Consider the following 21949-nt stretch of genomic DNA (forward strand, 5'->3'; position numbering starts at 1 on the left):
GATTGACACAGGGTGGAAGACAGGTCCGAAATCGAGAATAGAGCATGAACTCTTAACTACTACTATTACAGTAAATCCCCCTCCTTCGCTCCCCCTCGAAATCGCCCGGACTCGGTCTTTCCCCTTTGTTTTCCTGGCATACCTTGCATCCGAACTATTGTCGCGACTTGTTTCTTCCCGAAGCGACACCGTTTTTTTAATTGTTTCGGACCCTCCATGATCACCGCGAGCTTGGTCTCATAAGGTGTTGTAGCCATGGAGGTCGCCTCTACTGGGATATCGAACGGTGTATCCGCACCGGCTCAGGCATCTTTTGTGGACTCAAGTGCCATAATACAGTACTTGAGCGATGTGCTGCAAGTGACTTTGGGAGCTCTGAGAACTGAGCTAGAAAGGACTGGCAGCTTGCTATCGGAGGTTAAATATAATGAAACTGTGCAAAGATGTACGCGATTTGCTTCCGAATCTCAAGTCGCACTTTACGTGCAGAAAGACCTGGTAGGATCTGAAGAGGCGGCTGGTGCAGATGAAGAAGGTATGGACGTTTATTAAACGAATTTTTTTAACTGCTAACAAATAGCTAACTCATCGCAGCGTTATCAACGCACTATATCTATAACCTCTCCGCCGAAATCTCTTCCTCTTCCACGACGGTCGCAACAGTTGCCTTCATCAAACGGCCTGCCGCTATTGATCCGGCACTCCCTATATCTTCGCAGATCCAGGTGATGAACTTCCCTGGCCCAGCCTCTCTAAGTAATACACAAGCCCAGCAAAACACTTCGTTGTCTCCGTATGAGATCCTTCACCTCTTGGTACACCATGGTTTGAGCCCGTACTTCGAAGCCAACAGTCGCAACCAGGATGCAGCGAGCGGTTTAAAGCCCAGGACAGACACGGAGGCGAAGACTGGCGTTCCTATGACAAAGAAGAAATTTGCAGAGCTGGAACTTGGGCTTTTACATCTGCAACAAAATGTTGAGATTCCAGCGCTCAGTTTGCCGCTCCACGAAGTCGTTCAAGCTGCTCTGACCGAGGCGGAAAAGCGAGGTGTCAAGCCTTCAGTGGAGTTGATTGATCCCACGATCCTCGAGAGCAGTACTTTTATCAATAGCATCCAAACTAATGTGAACACTTGGATCAAGTCCATCCAGACAATTACCAAGATGTCCCGTGACGCCGATAGTGGGTCAGCAGCTCAGGAGATCAATTTCTGGTTGTCCATGGAGACTGCGCTTGAAGGGATCGAGAATCAGCTACGCGGTGATGGCGTCTCCTTGACCATGGACATCCTTCGTCATGCGAAGCGATACCAGGCTACCCTTAGTTTCGTAGCCGACACCGGTCTGCGGGAGGCTGCTGATCTGGTCCAAAAGTACAACCAACTTATGCGTGACTTCCCATTGGATGAGCTCCTCTCTGCCACGACTTTGCAGAAGGTGCAGGAATCCCTTAACCTGATCTTCAACCACCTTAACAAGAAGTTGAAGATCTGTCCCTACCCGATCAAACGAGCCCTTGCGCTTGTTGAAGCCATCTCAGGTGATCTTGATTCCCAGATTCATTCCTTGCTTCACGGCCGGACCATTCTGCATTTGGATTACCGCGAATTCCGCTCTCTGATGAAGACCTGTGGGGCAATATGGCGGACCTGGGACGAAAACTTGAAGGAGTTCACCAATGTCGCTCGTGAGTCTACGAGACGCCGAAATGAAAAATTCATTCCCATCAAGATCGCTGCACGCCACGAAAAGACCCAGGAGCGCTTGAAATATATCAACACATTCCGGGTGAATCATGAACAGCTTCAGAGGACGATCGTGAATGTTCTCGGTCCGAAGAGTTCCTCCACAGGAGAACCGGCTGCTGGAGCTACCTCTGATGGCGCTGTGATCGTGGAAGAAATTGGTGATGTGGATGCAGTCGAAGAAGTTGCACAGGCTTACGCTGCCCTGAAAAACGTGGATGTATTAGATGTGTCTGATGAGGGTACTCAACAATGGATACAGGAAGAGATCGCATATAATGAGCGCACGTCCCGCGTGGAAAATTCGATCATTGCTCGTCTCAGGGACCGCCTTGCTACAGCAAAGAATGCCAACGAGATGTTTCGTGTCTTCTCAAAGTTCAATGCACTCCTTGTCCGGCCTAAGATCAGAGGTGCAATTGGAGAGTACCAGACGCAACTTATCGATAACGTGAAGCAGGATATCTCATCTTTGCACGAGCGGTTCAAGCAACAGTATGGCCATTCAGAGGCGCACGCAATGGCGCAGTTGCGTGATCTTCCCCCGGTATCTGGTGCGATCGTGTGGGCACGTCAAATTGAACGCCAACTCGATGCTTATATGCGTAAAGTTGAAGATGTGCTGGGTGAAGACTGGCATCTACACTCTGAAGGCCAGAAGCTTCAAGCTGAAAGCAATCTCTTCCGGAAGAAGCTTGATACCCGACCGGTCTTTGAATCATGGTTACATGATGTGCAAAGACGCCACATCACGATATCTGGTCGCTTGTTCAATATTGTTCGTAACCGAGCAGCAGGAAACACACTGGAGCTCACGGTCAACTTCGATGCCCAAGTTATCGCTTTGTTCAAGGAAGTTAGAAACCTTATTTGGCTTAATTTCCAAGTACCTCATGCTGTTAGCAATATATCCAAAGAAGCCAAACGTGTGTACCCCTTCGCTATCAGTCTGATGGAGAGCGTTCGGACCCTGCTGCAGACCAACCGTTCCATTGCATCTATGACAGAGGTTGCAATCTTGCTGAACGGATACGTGAATGATGCACAAGGCATGATTGTGAAAGGTATTCCGCTTCGGTGGGAGTCGTTTGTTCACTCGTATGAGCTCCATGTCAAGCAGTCAGCATTGGCCAATGGTGCTATTGAATCTAGTATTCCTAGCAGGGGGGAAAGCAAGCATGTCCAGTTCGTTCGCGAATTTGCAGGATCAGCGTCCGTTCTCCAGTCCAAGACCGCTGTCCTAGCTTCTATCAACGAGAATATTCAGAAGGCTATCCACGAACTCAAAACCTGTCCTTATGATGCTTCGGCATTCAAGCAACGTTTGGATGCTATTCAAGTCGCCGTAGATAAGCTGAACTTGGAGAACTATGTAAACCTTGGATACTGGGTCGCGAATCTGAACCAAAAGATCGAGGCCATTCTACGTGATCGCCTCCACCGTGCTATACGTGAATGGATAAATTCCTTCCAGGAAGCAAAGAATGGAGACCACAGTTCCCAACTACTGTACGGAAGTCAGCAGCTCGTTACAGGTGAAGGAGAAGCCTTGGCTTACAACATTGAGTTCACTGAGCTCGTCCATGAGATTTCTATGCGGAATCAAGTCCTCCACCTTGACCCTCCTTTGCAATTCGCTCGTGCGAGCTGGTTCTCGCAATTTGACAACTGGCTGGGCGTTGTTTGCAACCTGGAGAAGATTAAATCATCCCGTTATCAAATCTCGATCGACGTGCAGAAGGTACAGTTATCTGAATCGTGCTTTGCAAATCTCCCACAGCATTGTACCGATGAGCTCAACCAAGTTTACAATGCCATCGAGGCTAGGCTCAAGGAGGTATCGGATTACGTCGATAAATGGCTACAATTCCAATCACTCTGGGATCTACGGTCAGAACAAGTGTATGATATCCTCGGGGATGACTTGTCCCAATGGCTTCAGCTGCTTCAAGAAATTAGGAAAAGCCGAGCTACCTTCGACACTTCAGAAGTGAGCAGATCGTTCGGCAATATCAAAATAGACTACGAGCAGGTCCAGACACGAGTCAATGCCAAATACGATCAATGGCAACACGAGATTCTGTTGAGGTTCGGGTCCAAGCTCGGTGGACGAATGAGGGAAGTACATTCTGAGATTGCCTCCGCACGGCGTGACCTGGAAGGACAGACTCTAGAAGCTGCTTCAACCGCACATGCTGTCTCATTCATTACTATAGTGCAACAGTGCAAGCGTAAGGCAAAGGTATGGGAACCTGAAGTTGATCTTTTCCGTCAAGGCCAGGCTACACTCGCACGCCAACGTTATCAATTCCCCAGCGACTGGCTCCACGTGGAAAACGTTGATGGAGAGTGGGCAGCATTAAACGAACTACTTGCACGTAAGAGCAAAATCGTCCAGGATCAAACGGAGGGGCTGCGTGCGAAGATTGTTGCCGAGGACAAAGTTATTGGTGACAAGATCACCGAAGTCATCGCCCAGTGGAACGATGAAAAGCCTGTGTCTGGCACCATTCCGCCTGATGAAGCTTCTCGAACCTTGAGCTCATTCCAATCACGCCTCGAGGGTCTCCAATCTGAATATGAAATGGTATCTAAAGCAAAAGAGGCTCTAGACCTCCCAGCAGGTGTTGAGTCTGCTTTGCCGGCAATCCTCGAAGAAGTTCAAGATTTCATGTCCGTCTGGGCTGCCTTATCAACCATCTGGAAGAGCTTGAACGACCTAAGGGACATGCTCTGGACGAGCGTACAGCCAAGAAAACTCCGTCAGTCCATCGACGGCTTAATCAAGATGACAAAGGAGATGCCTAGCCGGATGCGCCAGTATGCCGCTTTTGAGCATATTCAGAATGTCCTCAGACAGCTCCTGAAAGTCAACCCCTTGCTTTCTGATATGAAATCTGAAGCTGTTCGGGAAAGGCACTGGCACAAAATCTACAAATCGCTTAAACCTGGACAGAGATTTTCTCTTGTCTCTTTGACCCTCGGTGATGTGTGGGATCTACAACTTACTGCTAGTGAGTCAGTAATCCGTAATATCATCGCTCAAGCCCAAGGTGAAATGGCACTGGAGGAGTTCTTGAAGTCTGTCCGAGAGACATGGCAAAATTACTCCCTCGATCTCGTCAATTATCAGAATAAGTGCCGCTTAATCCGTGGTTTCGACGATCTATTTGCGAAATGTAGTGAGAACTTAAACTCTTTGCAAGCGATGAGGCATTCTCCATACTTCAAAGAGTTCGAGGAGGAAGCTACCTCCTGGGAAGACAAACTGAACCGTGTCCATGTCTTGTTTGACGTGTGGATTGACGTTCAGAGACAGTGGGTGTACCTTGAAGGTGTCTTCACTGGTAATGCTGATATCAAACATCTCCTTCCCCTGGAATCAAGCCGCTTCCAAAACATTAACTCGGAGTTCTTCGCTGTGATGAAGAAGGTCTACAAGTCACCTTTTGTGCTTGATGTACTTGCCATCAACGGTGTACAGAAGTCACTAGAGAGATTGGCTGAACTGCTCAACAAGATCCAGAAGGCATTGGGTGAATACTTAGAACGAGAGCGTGTCTCGTTCCCTCGGTTTTACTTCGTTGGAGACGAGGACCTTCTCGAAATCATTGGCAACAGCAATGATATCTTCCGTGTGGCGAAGCACTTCAAGAAAATGTTTGCTGGTTTGTCAGGTGTCCTAATGGATGATGACAATAACATTGTTGGTTTCACTTCCAAGGAGGGCGAAGAAGTCCGACTGAAGAAAGAAATCAACCTTGTGAAAACACCTAGAATCAATGACTGGCTTACTGCTATTGAAAGCAACATGAAATTAACGCTGGCGGAGTTGCTTGCTGAGGCAGTTGAGCAGTTTGAACCACTCTACCATGCTACTGAGGTTGATCAGAGTGCTTTCAATGACTTCCTTTCCAACTATCCCGCCCAGATTGTTGTTCTTGCCAGTCAAGCGGTTTGGACTAATGCTGTGCAGAAGTCCTTGGAAGATGGCGGAACTACTTTGTCGACACTGTATGATTCCCAAGTTAGAGTGCTTGAACTTTTGGCTGCTACTGTTCTTGGTGACCTAGACGCAATCAGCAGAAAGAAATGCGAGCATATGATCACCGAGTTCGTCCATCAGCGAGATGTTATTTCAAAGCTCATCAAATCCAACGCTACAACCCCCATGCATTACCTCTGGTTACTCCAGATGCGCTATGTTTATCAACCTGAGGGTGACTTCCTTCAACGTCTTTACGTTCATATGGCGAATGCGAAATTGAATTACGGATTTGAGTATCTCGGAGTTCCCGAACGTCTCGTGCGCACACCTCTTACTGACCGGTGTTTCTTGACGCTCACACAAGCTTTGTGTCAAAGACTGGGCGGTTCGCCTTATGGTCCAGCTGGTACCGGAAAGACCGAATCAGTTAAAGCGCTGGGTCTTCAACTTGGTCGCTTCACTCTTGTGTTCTGCTGTGACGATACCTTTGATTTCCAGGCTATGGGCCGAATCTTCCTTGGTATTTGTCAAGTTGGTGCTTGGGGCTGTTTTGACGAATTTAACCGTTTGGAAGAACGAATCCTTTCAGCCGTCTCCCAACAGATCCAGAATATACAAATCGGCCTGAAGAACGGCGAAACCGATGAAAAGGCACAAATCGAACTTGTTGGCAGACAACTATCAGTCAACCCCAACACAGGAATCTTCATCACAATGAACCCGGGTTATGCAGGACGTTCCAACTTGCCTGACAACCTGAAGAAATTGTTTAGAAGCGTTGCGATGTCCAAGCCTGACAAAGAGCTAATTGCGGAGGTTATGCTTTTCTCGCAGGGGTTCAAGCAGGCAAAGCGTTTGTCAACACAGACCGTGCCTTTCTTCGACCGCTGCTCCACCCAACTTTCAAAGCAAGCTCACTACGATTTCGGCTTGCGTGCTCTAAAGAGTGTTTTGGTTAGTTCAGGTGGTCTCAAACGTGCTCGTATCGCCAACAATGACGGCGAGCTGGGTCCTGATGAAATCATCGAGCCTCAAATCATTGTCCAAAGTCTTCGGGAAACCATTGCCCCCAAGCTAGTACGGGAAGACGTTAACAGAATGTTAGATATTCAATCTGATGTCTTCGCTGGAGTCGAGTATGTGCCTGCAAACTATGAAAAGCTTACAGCGGCTATTCGTGAGATTGCCCAAGAACTGCACTACGTTGACAGTGAGATGTGGATCACGAAAGCGCTTCAACTCTATCAAATCCAGACCATCCATCATGGTGTCATGATGGTTGGTAAATCTGGCGCTGGTAAATCTGCTGCATGGAAGATCCTCCTCCAAGCCTTGCAGAGAATTGAAGGCGTGGAAGGCGTCTCCCATATCATTGATTCAAAAGTCATGTCTAAGGAGGCGCTCTATGGTAACCTTGACAGCACCACGCGCGAGTGGACTGATGGATTGTTCACGGGCATCTTAAGGAAGATTGTCGATAACCTTCGAGGTGAAGATACGAAACGACATTGGATCGTGTTTGATGGTGATGTTGATCCCGAATGGGTGGAGAACCTTAACAGTGTTCTTGACGACAACAAGCTTTTGACCCTTCCTAACGGAGAGCGTTTGAACCTACCTCCAAATGTACGCATCATGTTTGAAGTCGAGACACTTAAGTACGCAACACTAGCAACAGTCAGTCGTTGCGGTATGGTATGGTTCAATGATGATACCGTCACTCCTTCAATGATGATTTCCAATTACGTGGAGTCACTGAGAACACGAACGTTCGAAGATTTGGATGACGATAGTGCTCCTGCAGGCCAAGCTGCCATCAAAACACAGGATGCGCAGGATATGGTTTCTAACGTCCTCAAGCACCTCATGCAGAGCAGCGATATCATTATGAAATCTCTTGAGGAGGCTAAAAAGTACAACCATATCATGGAGTTCACCGGCATTCGTGCCCTTAATACTTTGTTCAGTCTCTTGAACAAAGCTTGCAGGAACGTCCTGGAGTACAATATCCAGCACGTTGATTTCCCGCTTGACTCTGAGCAGATAGAATCCTACATCTCTAAGAAGCTGCTCCTTGCGCTTGTATGGTCATTCACGGGTGACTGTCCACTGGCCGATCGCCAGGCATTCGGGCAATTTGTATCCGCGCTGTCTACAACTGACCTGCCACTTGACGGCTCATCGTCTATCATCGACTTCGACGTTACATTGCCAACGGCTGAGTGGTCTAGCTGGCAGTCACAAGTCCCTACCATCGAAATCAATACCCATTCTATCACGCAGACCGACGTAGTGATCCCGACAGTCGACACCGTTCGTCATGAAGATGTCCTCTATTCCTGGCTTGCGGAGCATAAGCCATTGTTGCTTTGCGGTCCCCCAGGTTCCGGTAAAACAATGACATTATTTGCAGCTCTTCGCAAACTTCCTAACATGGAGGTTGTCGGCCTCAACTTTTCGAGCGCTACAACCCCTGATCTTTTGATCAAGACCTTTGAGCAATATTGTGAGTACAGGAAGACGCTTAACGGTGTCATTATGTCTCCGAACCAAATCGGTCGCTGGTTAGTCATTTTCTGCGATGAAATCAACCTTCCAGCCCCTGATCGGTACGGAACCCAGCGTGCCATTACGTTTTTGCGTCAGCTTGTTGAACAGAATGGTTTCTGGAGGACATCGGACAAAACATGGGTTACCTTGGACCGGATTCAGTTCGTCGGGGCGTGTAACCCTCCAACTGATGCTGGCCGTACACCACTGGCTGAAAGATTTTTGCGTCATTCTCCCTTGATTATGGTTGACTATCCTGGAGAAATTTCACTCACGCAGATCTATGGCACATTCAATTCCGCGGTTTTGAAGATCCTTCCCTTGTTGCGCGGCTACTCTGAGTCTCTTACAAAAGCTATGGTGCAGTTCTACCTAGAGTCTCAAACTAGATTCACTGCTAAGATCCAGCCACACTACGTGTACTCACCTCGTGAACTTACTCGATGGGTTCGTGGTGTGTACGAAGCTATCAAACCTCTTGAGAGTCTTTCGATAGAAGGGTTAGTTCGAATTTGGGCGCACGAGGCTTTGCGTCTTTTCCAGGATCGACTTGTCACTGAGGAGGAGAGGAATTGGACCTCTAATGCAATTAGGCGCATTGCACTCGATAATTTCCCCACCATTGATGAGGAGCAAGCGCTGAAGGGTCCAATCCTGTTTTCCAACTGGCTTTCCAAGAATTACGTGCCTGTGGAGCAGGAGCGACTGCGTGATTTCGTAAAGGCACGTCTGAAGACATTCTGTGAGGAAGAAGTCGATGTTCCCCTTGTCTTATTCAATGATGTCCTGGAACATGCATTGCGCATTGATCGTGTCTTCCGCCAGCCTCAAGGACATCTCATTCTAATCGGTGTCAGCGGAAGTGGTAAAACCACGCTATCTCGTTTTGTTGCATGGATGAATGGTTTGAAGGTGTTCCAGATCAAGGTACACGGAAAGTACTCTTCTGAAGATTTTGATGACGACCTGAGAATCGTCCTCCGCCGGGCTGGTTGTAAGGGCGAGAAGATTTGCTTTATCATGGATGAATCGAACGTTCTTGACTCTGGATTCCTCGAGCGCATGAACACCCTCTTAGCTAATGCGGAGGTGCCTGGTCTGTTTGAAGGAGATGAGTTTTCCTCTTTGATGACAGCATGTAAGGAGGGCGCACAGCGTCAGGGTCTGCTCCTTGACACTCAAGAAGAGCTCTACAAATGGTTCACACAGCAAATTGTCAAAAACTTGCACGTGGTCTTCACCATGAACCCTCCCGAAGAAGGATTGTCGTCTAAGGCTGCTACAAGTCCTGCCCTGTTCAACAGATGCGTGCTCAACTGGATGGGCGATTGGTCAGACCAGGCACTCTTCCAGGTCGGTTCGGAACTGACACAGTCTGTCGATCTTGACAAGCCCAATTTTATTGCGCCTGATAGCATACCTGTAGCTTATAGAGACTTGAGCCTTCCCGCATCTCACAGGGATGCTATTGTCAACGCCATGGTCTATATTCACCACTCTCTTCAACGATTCAACCAGCGACTACAAAAGCAACAAGGCAAGACCACGTATCTCACGCCTCGTCATTATCTTGACTTTGTCGCTCACTATGTTAAACTCTTCAACGAGAAACGTGAGGACCTAGAGGAGCAGCAACGACACTTGAATGTCGGTCTCGAGAAACTGAGAGATACTGTCGATAAAGTCAGCGATCTGCGTGCCAGTCTTGCACAGAAGAAGACGCAGTTGGAGCAGAAAGACAAAGAAGCAAATGAGAAACTGCAGCGCATGGTGGCTGACCAACAAGAAGCGGAGCGACGCAAAGCGGCATCCCTTGAGGTACAGGCAGCCCTAGAGAAGCAGGAACAAGAGGTGGCCAGCCGCAAGGAAGTTGTCCTCAATGATCTTGCTCGTGCCGAACCTGCTGTGTTGGAAGCAAAGAAGAGCGTGAGCAATATCAAACGTCAGCATCTTACTGAAGTCCGTTCCATGGGCAATCCCCCAGCTAGTGTTCGTCTCGCTCTAGACGCTGTGTGTACCCTGCTTGGTCACAGGGTCGATAGCTGGAAGACCATCCAAGGCATTGTCCGAAGAGATGATTTCATTGCCAGCATCGTCAATTACAACAACGAAGAACAGATGACGAGGAACCTTCGAGTTCGGATGCAGAATGATTTCCTTTCCAATGAGGATTTCACTTACGAAAGAGTTAACAGAGCCAGTAAGGCCTGTGGTCCCCTAGTGCAATGGGTTGAAGCCCAGGTCAATTATTCCGAGATCTTGGATCGCGTTGGGCCTTTGCGTGAAGAAGTGGGCAAACTGGAAGAGAAGGCATTGAATACCAAAGCCGAAGCGCAGGCCATTGAGAATACAATCCAGGATCTGGAAAGCAGTATCGCTACATACAAAGCGGAATATGCTGCACTCATTAGTGAAACCCAGGCTATCAAGACGGAGATGTCCAGAGTGCAGTTTAAGGTCGACAGGAGTGTTCGTTTGCTCGACAGCTTGGCGTCTGAACGCACCAGATGGGAGGAAGGTAGCAGATCCTTTGAAACACAAATCAACACTCTTGTTGGTGATGTTCTCATTGCTGCAGCCTTCCTTGCCTACGCAGGATTCTACGATCAACAATTCCGGAAGGCTATGGTTGATGATTGGGTTAACCAACTTGTGCAATCCGGAATCAGCTTCAAGCCTCACAACCCGATCACCGAGTACCTTTCGAATGCTGATGAGCGCTTGACTTGGCAAGACCATTCACTTCCTGTTGATGACCTTTGCACGGAGAACGCCATTGTCCTGAAGCGATACAACAGATACCCTCTGATCATCGATCCATCTGGTCGTGTTACCGAATTCTTGCAGAAGGAAAGCACGGAGAGGAAACTCACTGTTACTAGCTTTTTGGACGATTCATTTGTCAAGCAATTAGAGAGCGCCCTCCGTTTTGGAAATCCCATTCTCATCCAAGATGCCGAGTATTTGGACCCGATCCTCAACCATGTTCTTAACAAAGAATACCAGAAGACTGGAGGTCGTGTCCTCATACAGCTCGGTAAACAGGAGATTGATTTCTCGCCTTCATTCAAGCTTTTCCTGTCGACAAGAGATCCATCTGCTGCTTTCCCGCCAGACGTCTGCAGTCGGACAACATTTGTCAATTTCACTGTCACTCAAAGCAGTTTGCAGACTCAATCTCTTAATGAAGTCTTGAAGTTTGAACGGCCTGATGTTGACGCGCGACGAACCGACCTAGTCAAACTGCAAGGAGAGTTCAAGATTCACCTTCGCCAGCTTGAGAAGAGACTCTTGCAGGCTTTGAACGAGTCCCGTGGTAACATCCTGGACGATGACAATGTTATTGAGACGCTGGAGACCCTGAAAAATGAGGCAGCAGAGATCTCGAACAAGATGGTGGAAACCGAGGGTGTCATGACCGAAGTGGAGAATATCACGCACAATTACAGCATTATCGCCCGCTCTTGCAGCGCTGTGTTTGCTGTACTGGAACAACTACACCATGTCAACCACTTCTACCAATTCTCTCTTCAGTTCTTTGTTGATATCTTCCACTCTGTCCTGTATCACAACAAGCGTCTCGCTCTGGAGAAGGACCATGCCGCGCGAGTTCAGATCATTCTCCGGGAACTGTTCATCACAACCTATCAGCGAACTTCCTTGGGACTCGCTCAGAAGGATCGTATCACACTGGCGATGCTCCTAGCACAAGCCGCCCCATACCCCATGGAGAAAGACATTATCGACATCATCCTCGATGAATCAACAGAGGGCGCGGATCTATCAACATCTCCTGAGCTCAGAGATCCAGTTATGAACAGGATTTCCAACATGACACTCTTCAAATCGAAGTTCCCAGAAGTGCCCGCAGAACAATGGGACCAATTCTTCGGTGAAGAGCTCGCAGAGAATTATGTCCCGACCGTCTGGGAAGACAATACCGAGCCAATTAACCGGCTACTCCGATCATTGTTACTTGTGAAGCTGTGTAGGATGGATAGGTTTGTGCCGACAGCCGAGCGCTTCGTTGAGACTGTCTTTGGTCGTGAGTTGTTCGAAGGAAGTACCGACTTGAAGGATATCGTTGATCAAGTGACCGCAACCACACCAATCTCTCTTAGCTCCAGTCCAGGTTTCGACGCTAGTTACAAGGTCGATGCCCTGGTTGAGCGCATGCAGGCGACTTGTGCAAACATTGCAATGGGTTCTGATGAAGGTCTGAAGAGCGCCGATAAGGCAATCAGCAATGCCGCTACTGCAGGAACCTGGGTTTTGATCAAAAACGTACACCTGGCCCCCTCATGGCTGCAGAGCCTTGAGAAGCGGCTTGACTCTCTAAAACCCCACAAGGACTTCAGGCTTTTCCTTTCGATGGAGTCTAGCCCTAAGATCCCTGTCAACCTCATCCGTGCCTCGCGCGTACTCATGTATGAACAGCCAGCTGGTGTACGTGCAAACATGAAGGACTCATTGTCTTCATTGTCCGTAAGGGCTGGCAAGCCTCCAGTTGAGAAGGCTCGTGTCTATCTTCTGCTTTGCTTCCTGCACGCCGTTGTTCAGGAGAGACTTCGTTATGCTCCTAGCCTTGGTTGGAAGGGCTTCTGGGAGTTCAATGATAGCGACGTAAGTTGTTCCCCCTGCATACCATTGAAACAAAGCTAATATGGTTTCTGCGCTGTAGTATGAATGCTGCGCCTTTATCATCGATCACTGGGTCGACAGCGTTACCCAGGGGCGATCCAACGTCGCACCTCAGAAACTCCCATGGGACATGATCCGCACCCTTGTGACCGAGACATACGGCGGAAAAGTCGATGACATTGGCGACTTCCGGCAACTGGAAAGCTTGGTCAACAGCTTCTTCACCCCAGTGGCTTTTGAGGATGATTACAAACTAGTGTCCGGCGTCGAGAATGACGAATGTTTGACCCTCCCCGGCACAACTGGTATCCGGGACTTTGTTGAGTGGGTCAACCGACTTCCTGAGAGAGAACCACCGACATACCTCGGCTTGCCAGCTAACGCTGAAAAACTGTTACTCGTTGGACACGGTAACAAGGTGATCTCGGACTTGTCCAGAGTGACTACTTTGTTGGATGAAGGGGAGCAGTTAATGGTTGATGCTTGAATAGAGAGTTTGTAAGCTCAAGCGCTGTTAATTTCTAATTTAATGCTTCTTTCTTTTACTTTTCTATTTTTCTTGTTGTTTACTTCTATGTTATAGGATTTATTCGGAGCCGCAGGCGGATACTTTCTTGTCAATCGTGGGATAATGTATTCTGTTCTGTTGACTGTTTTATGTCCATCTGTCATTTTTGCATCGCTGTCTACATATGCGGTCTTTCTTTTTCTTGAAACCATTTAGATTGTACCTATATTGAACCCATAGAATTACATCTTCATCAAGAGACAACCCTCTCTGTGTAACGCCTAAAAACAAGCCAAATGGGCAATCCTGCACAACCACCGAACCAACACCAATCAATCATCAACGGGTGAGCGCATGAGTATTAAATTCAGAACCCGTATAAGGTGTTGCCAAGCTGTACTCAAGGAATCAATTTCCGATGTCTATTCCAGGATGCTGAGAATGAAGAAAGACTTACTCTGTTCAGAGCGTAAATGACCTTTCGATATGTAACACTATGTTAGCATCTATACCTCGGACTTAATAACGTCAACCAATAACTCACATCGCGCGTAGTCACCACCTAAGTTTTACAAAAGGTTAGCCTATATCATGTAGCACTCACCCCTTTCTCATATATTCTGTTTTTCTTTTTGTGCGTGTAGCACGCAGCGAGAGAGAGAGAAAGCAAGAAAAAAACCCATCACCTTTCTTTGACGACAATGAACATCCGACGACTCAAGAACTAGAACCACCTGCCTCAAGATCTTGATGTCATTAGCAAAATGACAATGAAAACTATCCTTAGGATTATCGGAAGGCAATGTATTATAAAGACCGAAACAAGACAATCAAAGTCAGGTGGGAACCAACCTCTGCCAAACGGTCCCGGATCGCCCTACGGGCTTCATCGTAGGTATCCCTCTTGATCCGGACAACGCCTCCGCGGCGAGCAAGACCACTAGTATATGAAAAGGACCGATGTCAGCGAATCCCCAGTATGTCTGTACAAGTCATTGACCACGGGCGGCAATTTACCGGATAGCTGGTCTTGCTACAGCAATGGTTAGCAACACAACCTGTTTGTGCTGAGCAAAGGATTGGGGTCTCACTTATACCCATGATGTTGTCCCGAAGCTTCCTATTGCCGGTGCTCGTTAGTGTATATTAAGCTTGTTTTCAAGGTTGAATTCAGTGCCGGGATTCCACGGACGGTGAAATCGGTCACTCGGGGAGGTAGAGGGTTAAGATACGGAGTGATTAACTTACTTGTGACGCCGAGGTGGCGGAAAGATCGAGCCAGGTGGTGGGCGAGTTGGATCCATTATCCCAAGAGATCAATAGGTTGGAGTGGTGGTGGTGTAGTTAGAATGGGTGGTGTGGTTGATTCACGCAGCGAACTTCCAACTAGATACCATGGCTAGAGTAACACAGTCACCTGCTCCAGACCAAGGTTTCATGCCTATTAATGATTTCCTACCCCTTAAAGCTCATGGGAATGGTTTCAAAGACAGCAGAAAAAGAAATATGGGTGAGAATCTCATAAGGTTGTGTTGTCAGACTGTTTAGAGCGTTTCGTGACCAGAAGATGCGCGACGAGTCTAGACTGATGAATATTTCAAGTAAGTAAATGAAAGACCCAATAGAAAGGAAGAGACAATGTTCACACGTATTTGCGCGGGATTTATAGCATGAGTGCTTTGATCAGATAAATTCTATATCCCCGAGAACATCGGTAGGCGATATACGTACAAGCCCTTCCGACACTATACCATAAAACTTGGCTAAGAGGTTGTTAGATGATGCAGAATCGAAATGTAATACATTTGATGAAAATATGTTGTAGTCGTTCAAAATCTCCCGGAATCATTCTTTCGTAGTATATTACAACAATCACCCATAGTAGGTATCAGAAACAGAAGAAGCATGCGTCTAATTCCAGCCAATGCAATCTCCCAGGGCAAGGCCGTCGCGCTGGGGGGTAAATGTATTATATTTACATGGAGTCGAAAATAGAAGAATACCCACGCGATAAATGCCCGATTTGTATATTACGTGGACTGCTGCTTCGTAATAGGCCCCTCTCTTAAAGAGCCACCTTACTCGTCTTTTTGTTCATCGTTGCCATCGGCACCTTCTGGGATATTTGAGGGTGGTTGGTCCTCCTTGGGTTGTTCGGCAGCGGGAGTGTCACCCTTCGACAAATCCGGGGAGGGGGCTGTTGGTGTTGGTGTGGATTGTACGGGAGGCATTTCAGGAAAGATTTCTTTGAATAAATCTGGTAGAAACCTTTCCAGACGTTTTTTAGTTTCAGTCCAGATCTGTTCCTTGCTGGCGTCCTGTGACGGTGGAATCAGATAGCCTCCATCAGCCATGACCAAAAGGATATTCTTGAGGCTTTCTGGGATAGCCTCCTCCTACACAGAAGGGTTAGCGGGTTGTGTGTTATTTCTTTTCGTTTCTGTCCATTGAGGGAAAGACAGAAAAAAGAGTGAAGGGTGATTTCTTACCATACTGTCTCCCTGGCCACTATTCATCATCCGGTCAAGGATATCGAGTATCTTGAGCCACAGGTCGAGCATTCCATTGGGATTGGGAAGTTGATCGAGATAACGTAAGAAAATCTTGCAGACTAAGGTGGCTACCTGAACCCGGGTCTCACCCATTCCCATTGGGTCGGAGTGGAAGACCTCCGGCTTCAACAGTCGGAGAGTTAGTGGGAAGAGGACCTGTTCGAAAATAGCGGTCCATTCCTTCTCATTGGACGAGTTGATGTCAACCGAAAGGAGCGACCGCTGCAATGTCGATACTGCATTGTGTCGGATGTCCCGGCAAGGGTTAATGCACTGTGCCGTCAAAGAATGGAATATCGGAGACCAATAGGCGGACCAGGCTATCGGCGAGCATTAGTGAATATATACAGCGTACAGGAAAACTGTCACGAACCTTCGCCTTCTTCAAGATGCGACTGTTTGATAAGCGCAGGAGCCCGCTGGCTTAAATGATAGATCATTCCAATGGCTGTCAATCCACGAGTAACGACTTCATTTTCACTGCTGGACTTTGTCAGGATGTGTTGGTTTATGTGGTCATGAGAAGGGAGAAAAACCTGGACTTTGGTGGCTTAACACCTTTCGAGCGCCGAGAGTGTGCATCTCGTTGCCGTTCCTCAACGTAGCCAACACTACCTGCGCTAACGAAATCGTTTGCAAGGCTTACTGCGGACTCATAATTGTCCCCAGTGATGATGGGTGGCGTCGCGTTCACAATATTTTGGAGTAGACCAAAAACAAAAGGGGCGGCCTCTTTGTGCTGATGCAGCCTCTGAAGAATGGACCAGAAATCAGGCGAAATAGTGATTTCATTCCCCAAAAGGCCTGCATTCGAAATGCAACGCGAAAATCCTTCAATCACGGGAACAGCGACACTCTCCAAAATATCCTGGTCAAAGCCTGATATACCGTGGAGAATGACAGGAACTCGCATGAAGGGTTGATCCTAACACAGAATTAGTCAGAACCAGGTGGGGAAAATCAAGGGCAGGGATCGGTCATACATGGCTCAACCGTAGCAAATTCAACAGATAATAAATGATTCGCGACAAAGCCAGAGAGTGCAAGTTTCTCGCATCTCGCATGAAGGCTTGTAAGGAAGCCAGTAGTCTCTCGCCAACTGCCTCTAGTGTTGTTTGATCACGAAGGGTAAGGATGGTCGCTAGTTCCAGGAGATACATCATTCCAGGATCATAGTTTGACTTGTTAGCGTCAAGCCTGCCATTTGCTGACCTCGACGGTCGTTCCGTTTTGACGACAATGACTGCCGGAGCAGACTCTTCAGGCAGGAGTGTCAACACCGTCTCCACCACTGTGGAAACCGTCGACAAGGGCAGTGACCTAATAGTCCTTATGAGTATTACTACCTTACCGACAGGGGCCAGGGATACTACTCACTTGATATTAGCCAAAACGTCATTGATCGAACACGCTGTTACACAGTCCACCGTGCAAAGGGTGTTGTCAAGCTCCTCATCTGACGGCTCCGGGGGATCATCGGCCGCATAACTGGAAAGGTAAGATGTAAAAGCAGAGAGTAGCCCGGTTTCATTTCCTCGCCCATCACGGTCCACAACTTGTGACGGGGGCTGCAATGGAATCGGAGGGATCTCAAGTTCAGCATTAAGGCTGGCGTCGAATGGCGGAATAAGGGAATTGATGAACAGATTACTGAGAATCCGCACAATATACTCCCAGCTACGTTGCACTGTGGCTTCGTTGCCAGCAAGAACCCGGAAGAGAACCACTGTAGCCAGCTGTGCTCGGAAATCCCTTCCAAACTTCACGGCCAGCTCACTGACCATGACACTCTTCTTGCCGGCCTGCACCTCTGTGTTAAGAGAGGTGCTTGGAGGCCTGTCTGTCGCCAAAGTGCTGATGGACGCAAGGCAAAAGGCGATGCGGTCAAATGCTTCGGTCAGTCCATATCGAGCAGCTATTTGGGCGCATTGATCAAAGCCCGTGACAACACGAGAATATACAGCATCGTCAGAGGCAGACATAAAGACGTACGAAAGGGTTGCAACAACGGGTTTCCAGGTCGCTTCAAACATTTCTGCGTCATAGATGTTTGTCTCACCGATTGCCAGTTCTCCAGCGGTAGTTGACTTTAACAAGAGCTCCCGCCATGCAAAGTCAAATGCATGTTTATTATCATGTTCGTCCGGCAAGATAATCTCGTTCTGTTTAATAGAGTCGTAAATATCTTGAAGGAACTCGGGAGCGAAGTCTTTTCCTGCGTTGACTCCTCGCAGGTTCTTTGAGAAGTCTGCACAGGACATGCGATTGGCTGACTTGACGTTGGGGTTATAAAGCTCTGTGTTCAGCATGATAATGGCATATGTTAGGACAAACAATGCATCTTTATCAGCAACCTCTGAAGGCTGTGCTTTTTGCATGAACTTCTCTGTAAACGTCGTTATAATCCTCTCAATAAGAGGAGATTCACCAGGCAAACGGAATGCGCCAAGAAGATCTCTAAGCCCATCAACCACCGTTTTCCCTGAAAAATCGAGGAGATCGACGAACGCATCCAGAAGCTGCTCGTTGTTTCGTTTGGAGATGAATTCACCCAGGACTTTCTTCGAGACGCGAGTCGTTTGTCTCAGGAACTTGGCCACCGAAGCAGGATCATCTGGGTTCTGGATGACACCCTGAGCTGCAAGATAAGCGATTCCGCCCTTGGGGTCCTCGTTGAATTTCTGGGCGCCGTGGATGATGGACCTCTTCGTTCTACGCTGGCTCCTCAGGAGTTCAATTGACGGAAAGGCTTCATGTACCGGTTCATCATCCAATCTATCAAATATGAACTGGACATAGCCTAGAAGCGCGTCCAAGCAGAGTGGCGGCACGTTTGTCGTGCTCCATGTGGCGGAGTCGGGGAACGCACTCCGTGACAACAACCCGACCATATCCTCACAAAGGTCCGCTCGGTCAACATCGCAGTCATAGTTAACAAATAGCTCCACCATGAAGCTTGGAATTCTTGCTAGCACACCGATACTTTCCACCATGGCCTCTCGAGCCTCGGGCTTCCTGGAGCCCCCCTCCAGGCCTAGTTTCTGCCTGTCTTTCACCGGTACTGGAGTGGATCTTCCACTACTAGTTTGTGACGGAGAGGGTTTCACCAGCTTAGGCGCCTGCGGTATTCCACTGTAGAGGGCAGGATCAATACCCGGCTCTCTCGGTATTTCAACCCGTGGATGGAGACAGGCGACTAAGTATGAAAGGTATAGTTCTTGCTGGAGTTTCAAGGCGGAGCGACAGGTCAACAGCAACGTACCGGCGACCTTAAGTGACCCGGTCAGTATCGGCATGTTCTCGGATCGGACCAGCTGGAAGAGGTGCCGGCAGAGATCATTCTGAGCTAACGTAGCCAAGCTGGGATGTCTCGTAATAGAAGGGCCCGCGACTTCTAGCGCCACATCAATGATCCTTAGCGCCATAACTCTCATCGGGTCTGTATGTTGCCGGTTATGGGGGTCCAAAAGGTCGATCAACACACGGAATAGCTCCTTGATAGAAGCTAGTGAATACGGCTTGACTTCATCCCCGAGGTCATCCTGCGGGTTGGGGGGAGCTGTAACAGCCGTTCCACTGAGCTCTTGCTCTGCAGGTTCATCCCCGCTACTACGTTCACGATCCGGTGTCGCAGTGTCCGCGCCCATGGCGGAAAGGTGTTGGGAGGTGACGGTGTTCCCATCGACAGAAGGGTCCATTTTGAGATTGGTCGGCTCACTATCGCCCACGGCGGGGTTCGGAGCGTCCACGTCGGCTGGTACGTCTAAGTGCGATAGTCGCATAAAGATAACCTGACACATGTTGACCATCGCCATCTCGGCCGATCTCCGCAGGACTTCGGACAGACGGACTTGACAGCACATGCTTAGGCCGGTCTCCATCATTTCGCAGACACTCTCATCACCAAGCAAATCTCCTTCCGGCCGAGACAAAATACCCTCCATCAATTTTAGGATCCTCAGGAGAACGATTTCATCCGCAGCGGAGTCACTGGCTTCGAATCGGCAATGGGTGATTGCGGCCGACAGGAGCTGCATCGCCATGGACAGTCGCGGAGAGTCCTGGTTAATAATTTTATAGGCAAAGAACTTGGTCAGTGCGACCAATGCCAGAGAGGTAATTGCGGCGGAGGTCGACGAGGAACGAATGACTTGTAGGAATGGATGGAGCAAAGCGGGTGTGTCAAAGGTCCTAATGTCTCTGCAATCCTTCAAATCACTCCGTAGTCGTGAAAATGCAGATATGAGTGGATTGTCCTGCATGCTCTTGCCTTTCTTTCCCCGCAGACCCCATCGATTTGCCAGGGCGTGATCTTCATCAACGGCGGACGGCCTGGACTTGGAGCGAGACGTTGAAGTACCATTGCGGGGGCTAGGGGGAGCCGATGTATCGCGATCGTAGACTCGAGAGGCCGCACCGCCGCCTAATATGGCTGAGACTGAAGAATGAGCCCAGCGAGCATGTTTGCGCATAGCCGAGGTGACGGTGATACATTCTGTAGTCACCAACGCGATCGGATCGACCGCAATGGGCAAAGAGGAGGAGGAGGATGACATGTCTGGTCGTGAGAGAAGGCAAAGGGGTGGTGGGGGAATAAGCGAATGGCGGGATTAAGGTTACCCAACGAACGAGCAATATCAGAACATGGCCCTTTCCCTTGTTGAGACGAAAGGAAAAGAAAGGGCGACTGGGGACGTCGAGATCAAAGTTCAAGCAGAACACAACAGCATGTCTTCTTTTGCTTGCTCCGGGCGGAGTTGACCTGCTTACCTGATCCGGTTTAGTGGGGCTAGTACTCCAATAGCCTAAGCCTTTGGGCCTCCGGGGTGGTACGGAGTAATGATCGATATTTCCGGTACGAGGGATACTGCCAGTGGTAGGGATGGTCGGTTGGGTACCGACTCAATACCATAGGGTATGGTAAATGCTTACCACTCTAATTACTTAGGTTTAGTGTTCTTCAAGTAATGATCGATAACTACCTTACTACTTTGGGTAGTATAGGCTAGATGCTAACCTGATATCGAAATAGATACACCTCTCTAACGGAGTAAACTATGATCTATTCTCGGTAACTTCATAATTATCTGATCGCGAGATAGTCGCTGGAGTAACTTCCGTCAGTCCCCAATTTGGGAATACACATGCAAGGGGAAGAACGAGCAAGAAAATGCGAATAGGGGGTAATTTTTGTTAATCAACTGGTTAATATGAATAAAGTGATATTTTCCAACTGCCCTTGCTTGAGTGCCCGTCAGTACAGGAGATACTAAGAAAACATCCCGAGTTATCAGATCCCTCCGTACCGAATTCATGGGTGTTTGTTCCACATGCCGGCTGGGAAAAAATAAAAATAAAAATAAAAATAAGAAAAAGATCCGATGAACAACAGGGACTAGCGGGATGGATCTGGGATAATCGGGATCTTATCCATGGTTGAGCCCAGGCGGTGAAGGGCGAAGAGTTAAATCGATGCTAAATCGGATTAGAGCTTCAGTTCTCCACCTTTCAAGACGATGCCTAAACAACTCCATCAAGCTTAGTTTTGGGTCTCAACTTCCTCTTGGTTTGACTCATTCCTTGCAGGTTATTGATTTCTATCTATGATCTTATTTTTCAATTTATTTTTTCCTCTCTCGGAAGATTAATTGGCGCTTGGCTGGGTAAGTAGAAGATTAAAGAAGGGTCAACACGTGTTCGAGGGTGAGTTGATACGTAGGTTGTTTATCGATGAGGGGAAAGAAACTAGTCCATTTCTTTTCTTCTCTCTCGCATTCCACTTAAAGGCAATCATCAGTTGTTGGGTGGATTTAGAATGTTGGTTACTTTTATTTGAATTCAAAGATATATTGATTTTTTTTAAGTTGTCATACCCATCAGTTTACTCAAGTGGTAAGTGGAAATGAAATACTAGATTAATTGTTTATAATTATTATTAGCAGCACTCTCAAGGGGAGAGAGAG

General features: G+C 48.1%; 2 protein-coding genes across 2 annotated transcripts; one reads left to right on the forward strand and one right to left on the reverse strand.

Annotated features, from left to right (window-relative positions):
- The first annotated feature begins 14 nt into the window (after positions 1-14).
- Positions 15-13698, forward strand: BDV27DRAFT_169357 (dynein heavy chain). The gene is made up of 3 exons (XM_032075011.1): positions 15-535; positions 595-12908; positions 12967-13698. The coding sequence occupies exons 1-3, from the start codon at positions 256-258 to the stop codon at positions 13411-13413; spliced, it is 13041 nt and encodes a 4346-aa protein (XP_031921584.1). The 5' UTR covers positions 15-255; the 3' UTR covers positions 13414-13698.
- Positions 13699-15255: 1557 nt separating this feature from the next.
- BDV27DRAFT_137632 (uncharacterized protein) lies at positions 15256-20628 on the reverse strand. The gene is made up of 6 exons (XM_032069033.1): positions 17364-20628; positions 16970-17306; positions 16523-16911; positions 16360-16469; positions 15924-16306; positions 15256-15830 (listed from the first exon to the last, which is right to left on the reverse strand). Exons 1-6 carry the CDS (start codon positions 20540-20542, stop codon positions 15513-15515), a joined length of 4716 nt encoding a protein of 1571 aa, XP_031921585.1. The 5' UTR covers positions 20543-20628; the 3' UTR covers positions 15256-15512.
- Between the last annotated feature and the right edge of the window lie 1321 nt (positions 20629-21949).

The sequence above is a fragment of the Aspergillus caelatus genome, assembly GCF_009193585.1.
Source record: "Aspergillus caelatus strain CBS 763.97 unplaced genomic scaffold BDV27scaffold_328, whole genome shotgun sequence".
Lineage (NCBI taxonomy): Eukaryota > Fungi > Ascomycota > Eurotiomycetes > Eurotiales > Aspergillaceae > Aspergillus > Aspergillus caelatus.

Coding starts and splice junctions, on each gene's coding strand:
- BDV27DRAFT_137632 (XM_032069033.1), bottom strand. CDS start 20,542: ATGTCATCCTCCTCCTCCTCTTTGCCCATTGCGGTCGATCCGATCGCG. Junction 16,307..16,359: donor GCATCTTGAAGAAGGCGAAG/GTTCGTGACAGT, acceptor GCTCGCCGATAG/CCTGGTCCGCCTATTGGTCT. Junction 15,831..15,923: donor GTGGCCAGGGAGACAGTATG/GTAAGAAATCAC, acceptor CCTTCTGTGTAG/GAGGAGGCTATCCCAGAAAG.
- BDV27DRAFT_169357 (XM_032075011.1), top strand. CDS start 256: ATGGAGGTCGCCTCTACTGGGATATCGAACGGTGTATCCGCACCGGCT. Junction 536..594: donor GGCTGGTGCAGATGAAGAAG/GTATGGACGTTT, acceptor AACTCATCGCAG/CGTTATCAACGCACTATATC. Junction 12,909..12,966: donor GGGAGTTCAATGATAGCGAC/GTAAGTTGTTCC, acceptor TCTGCGCTGTAG/TATGAATGCTGCGCCTTTAT.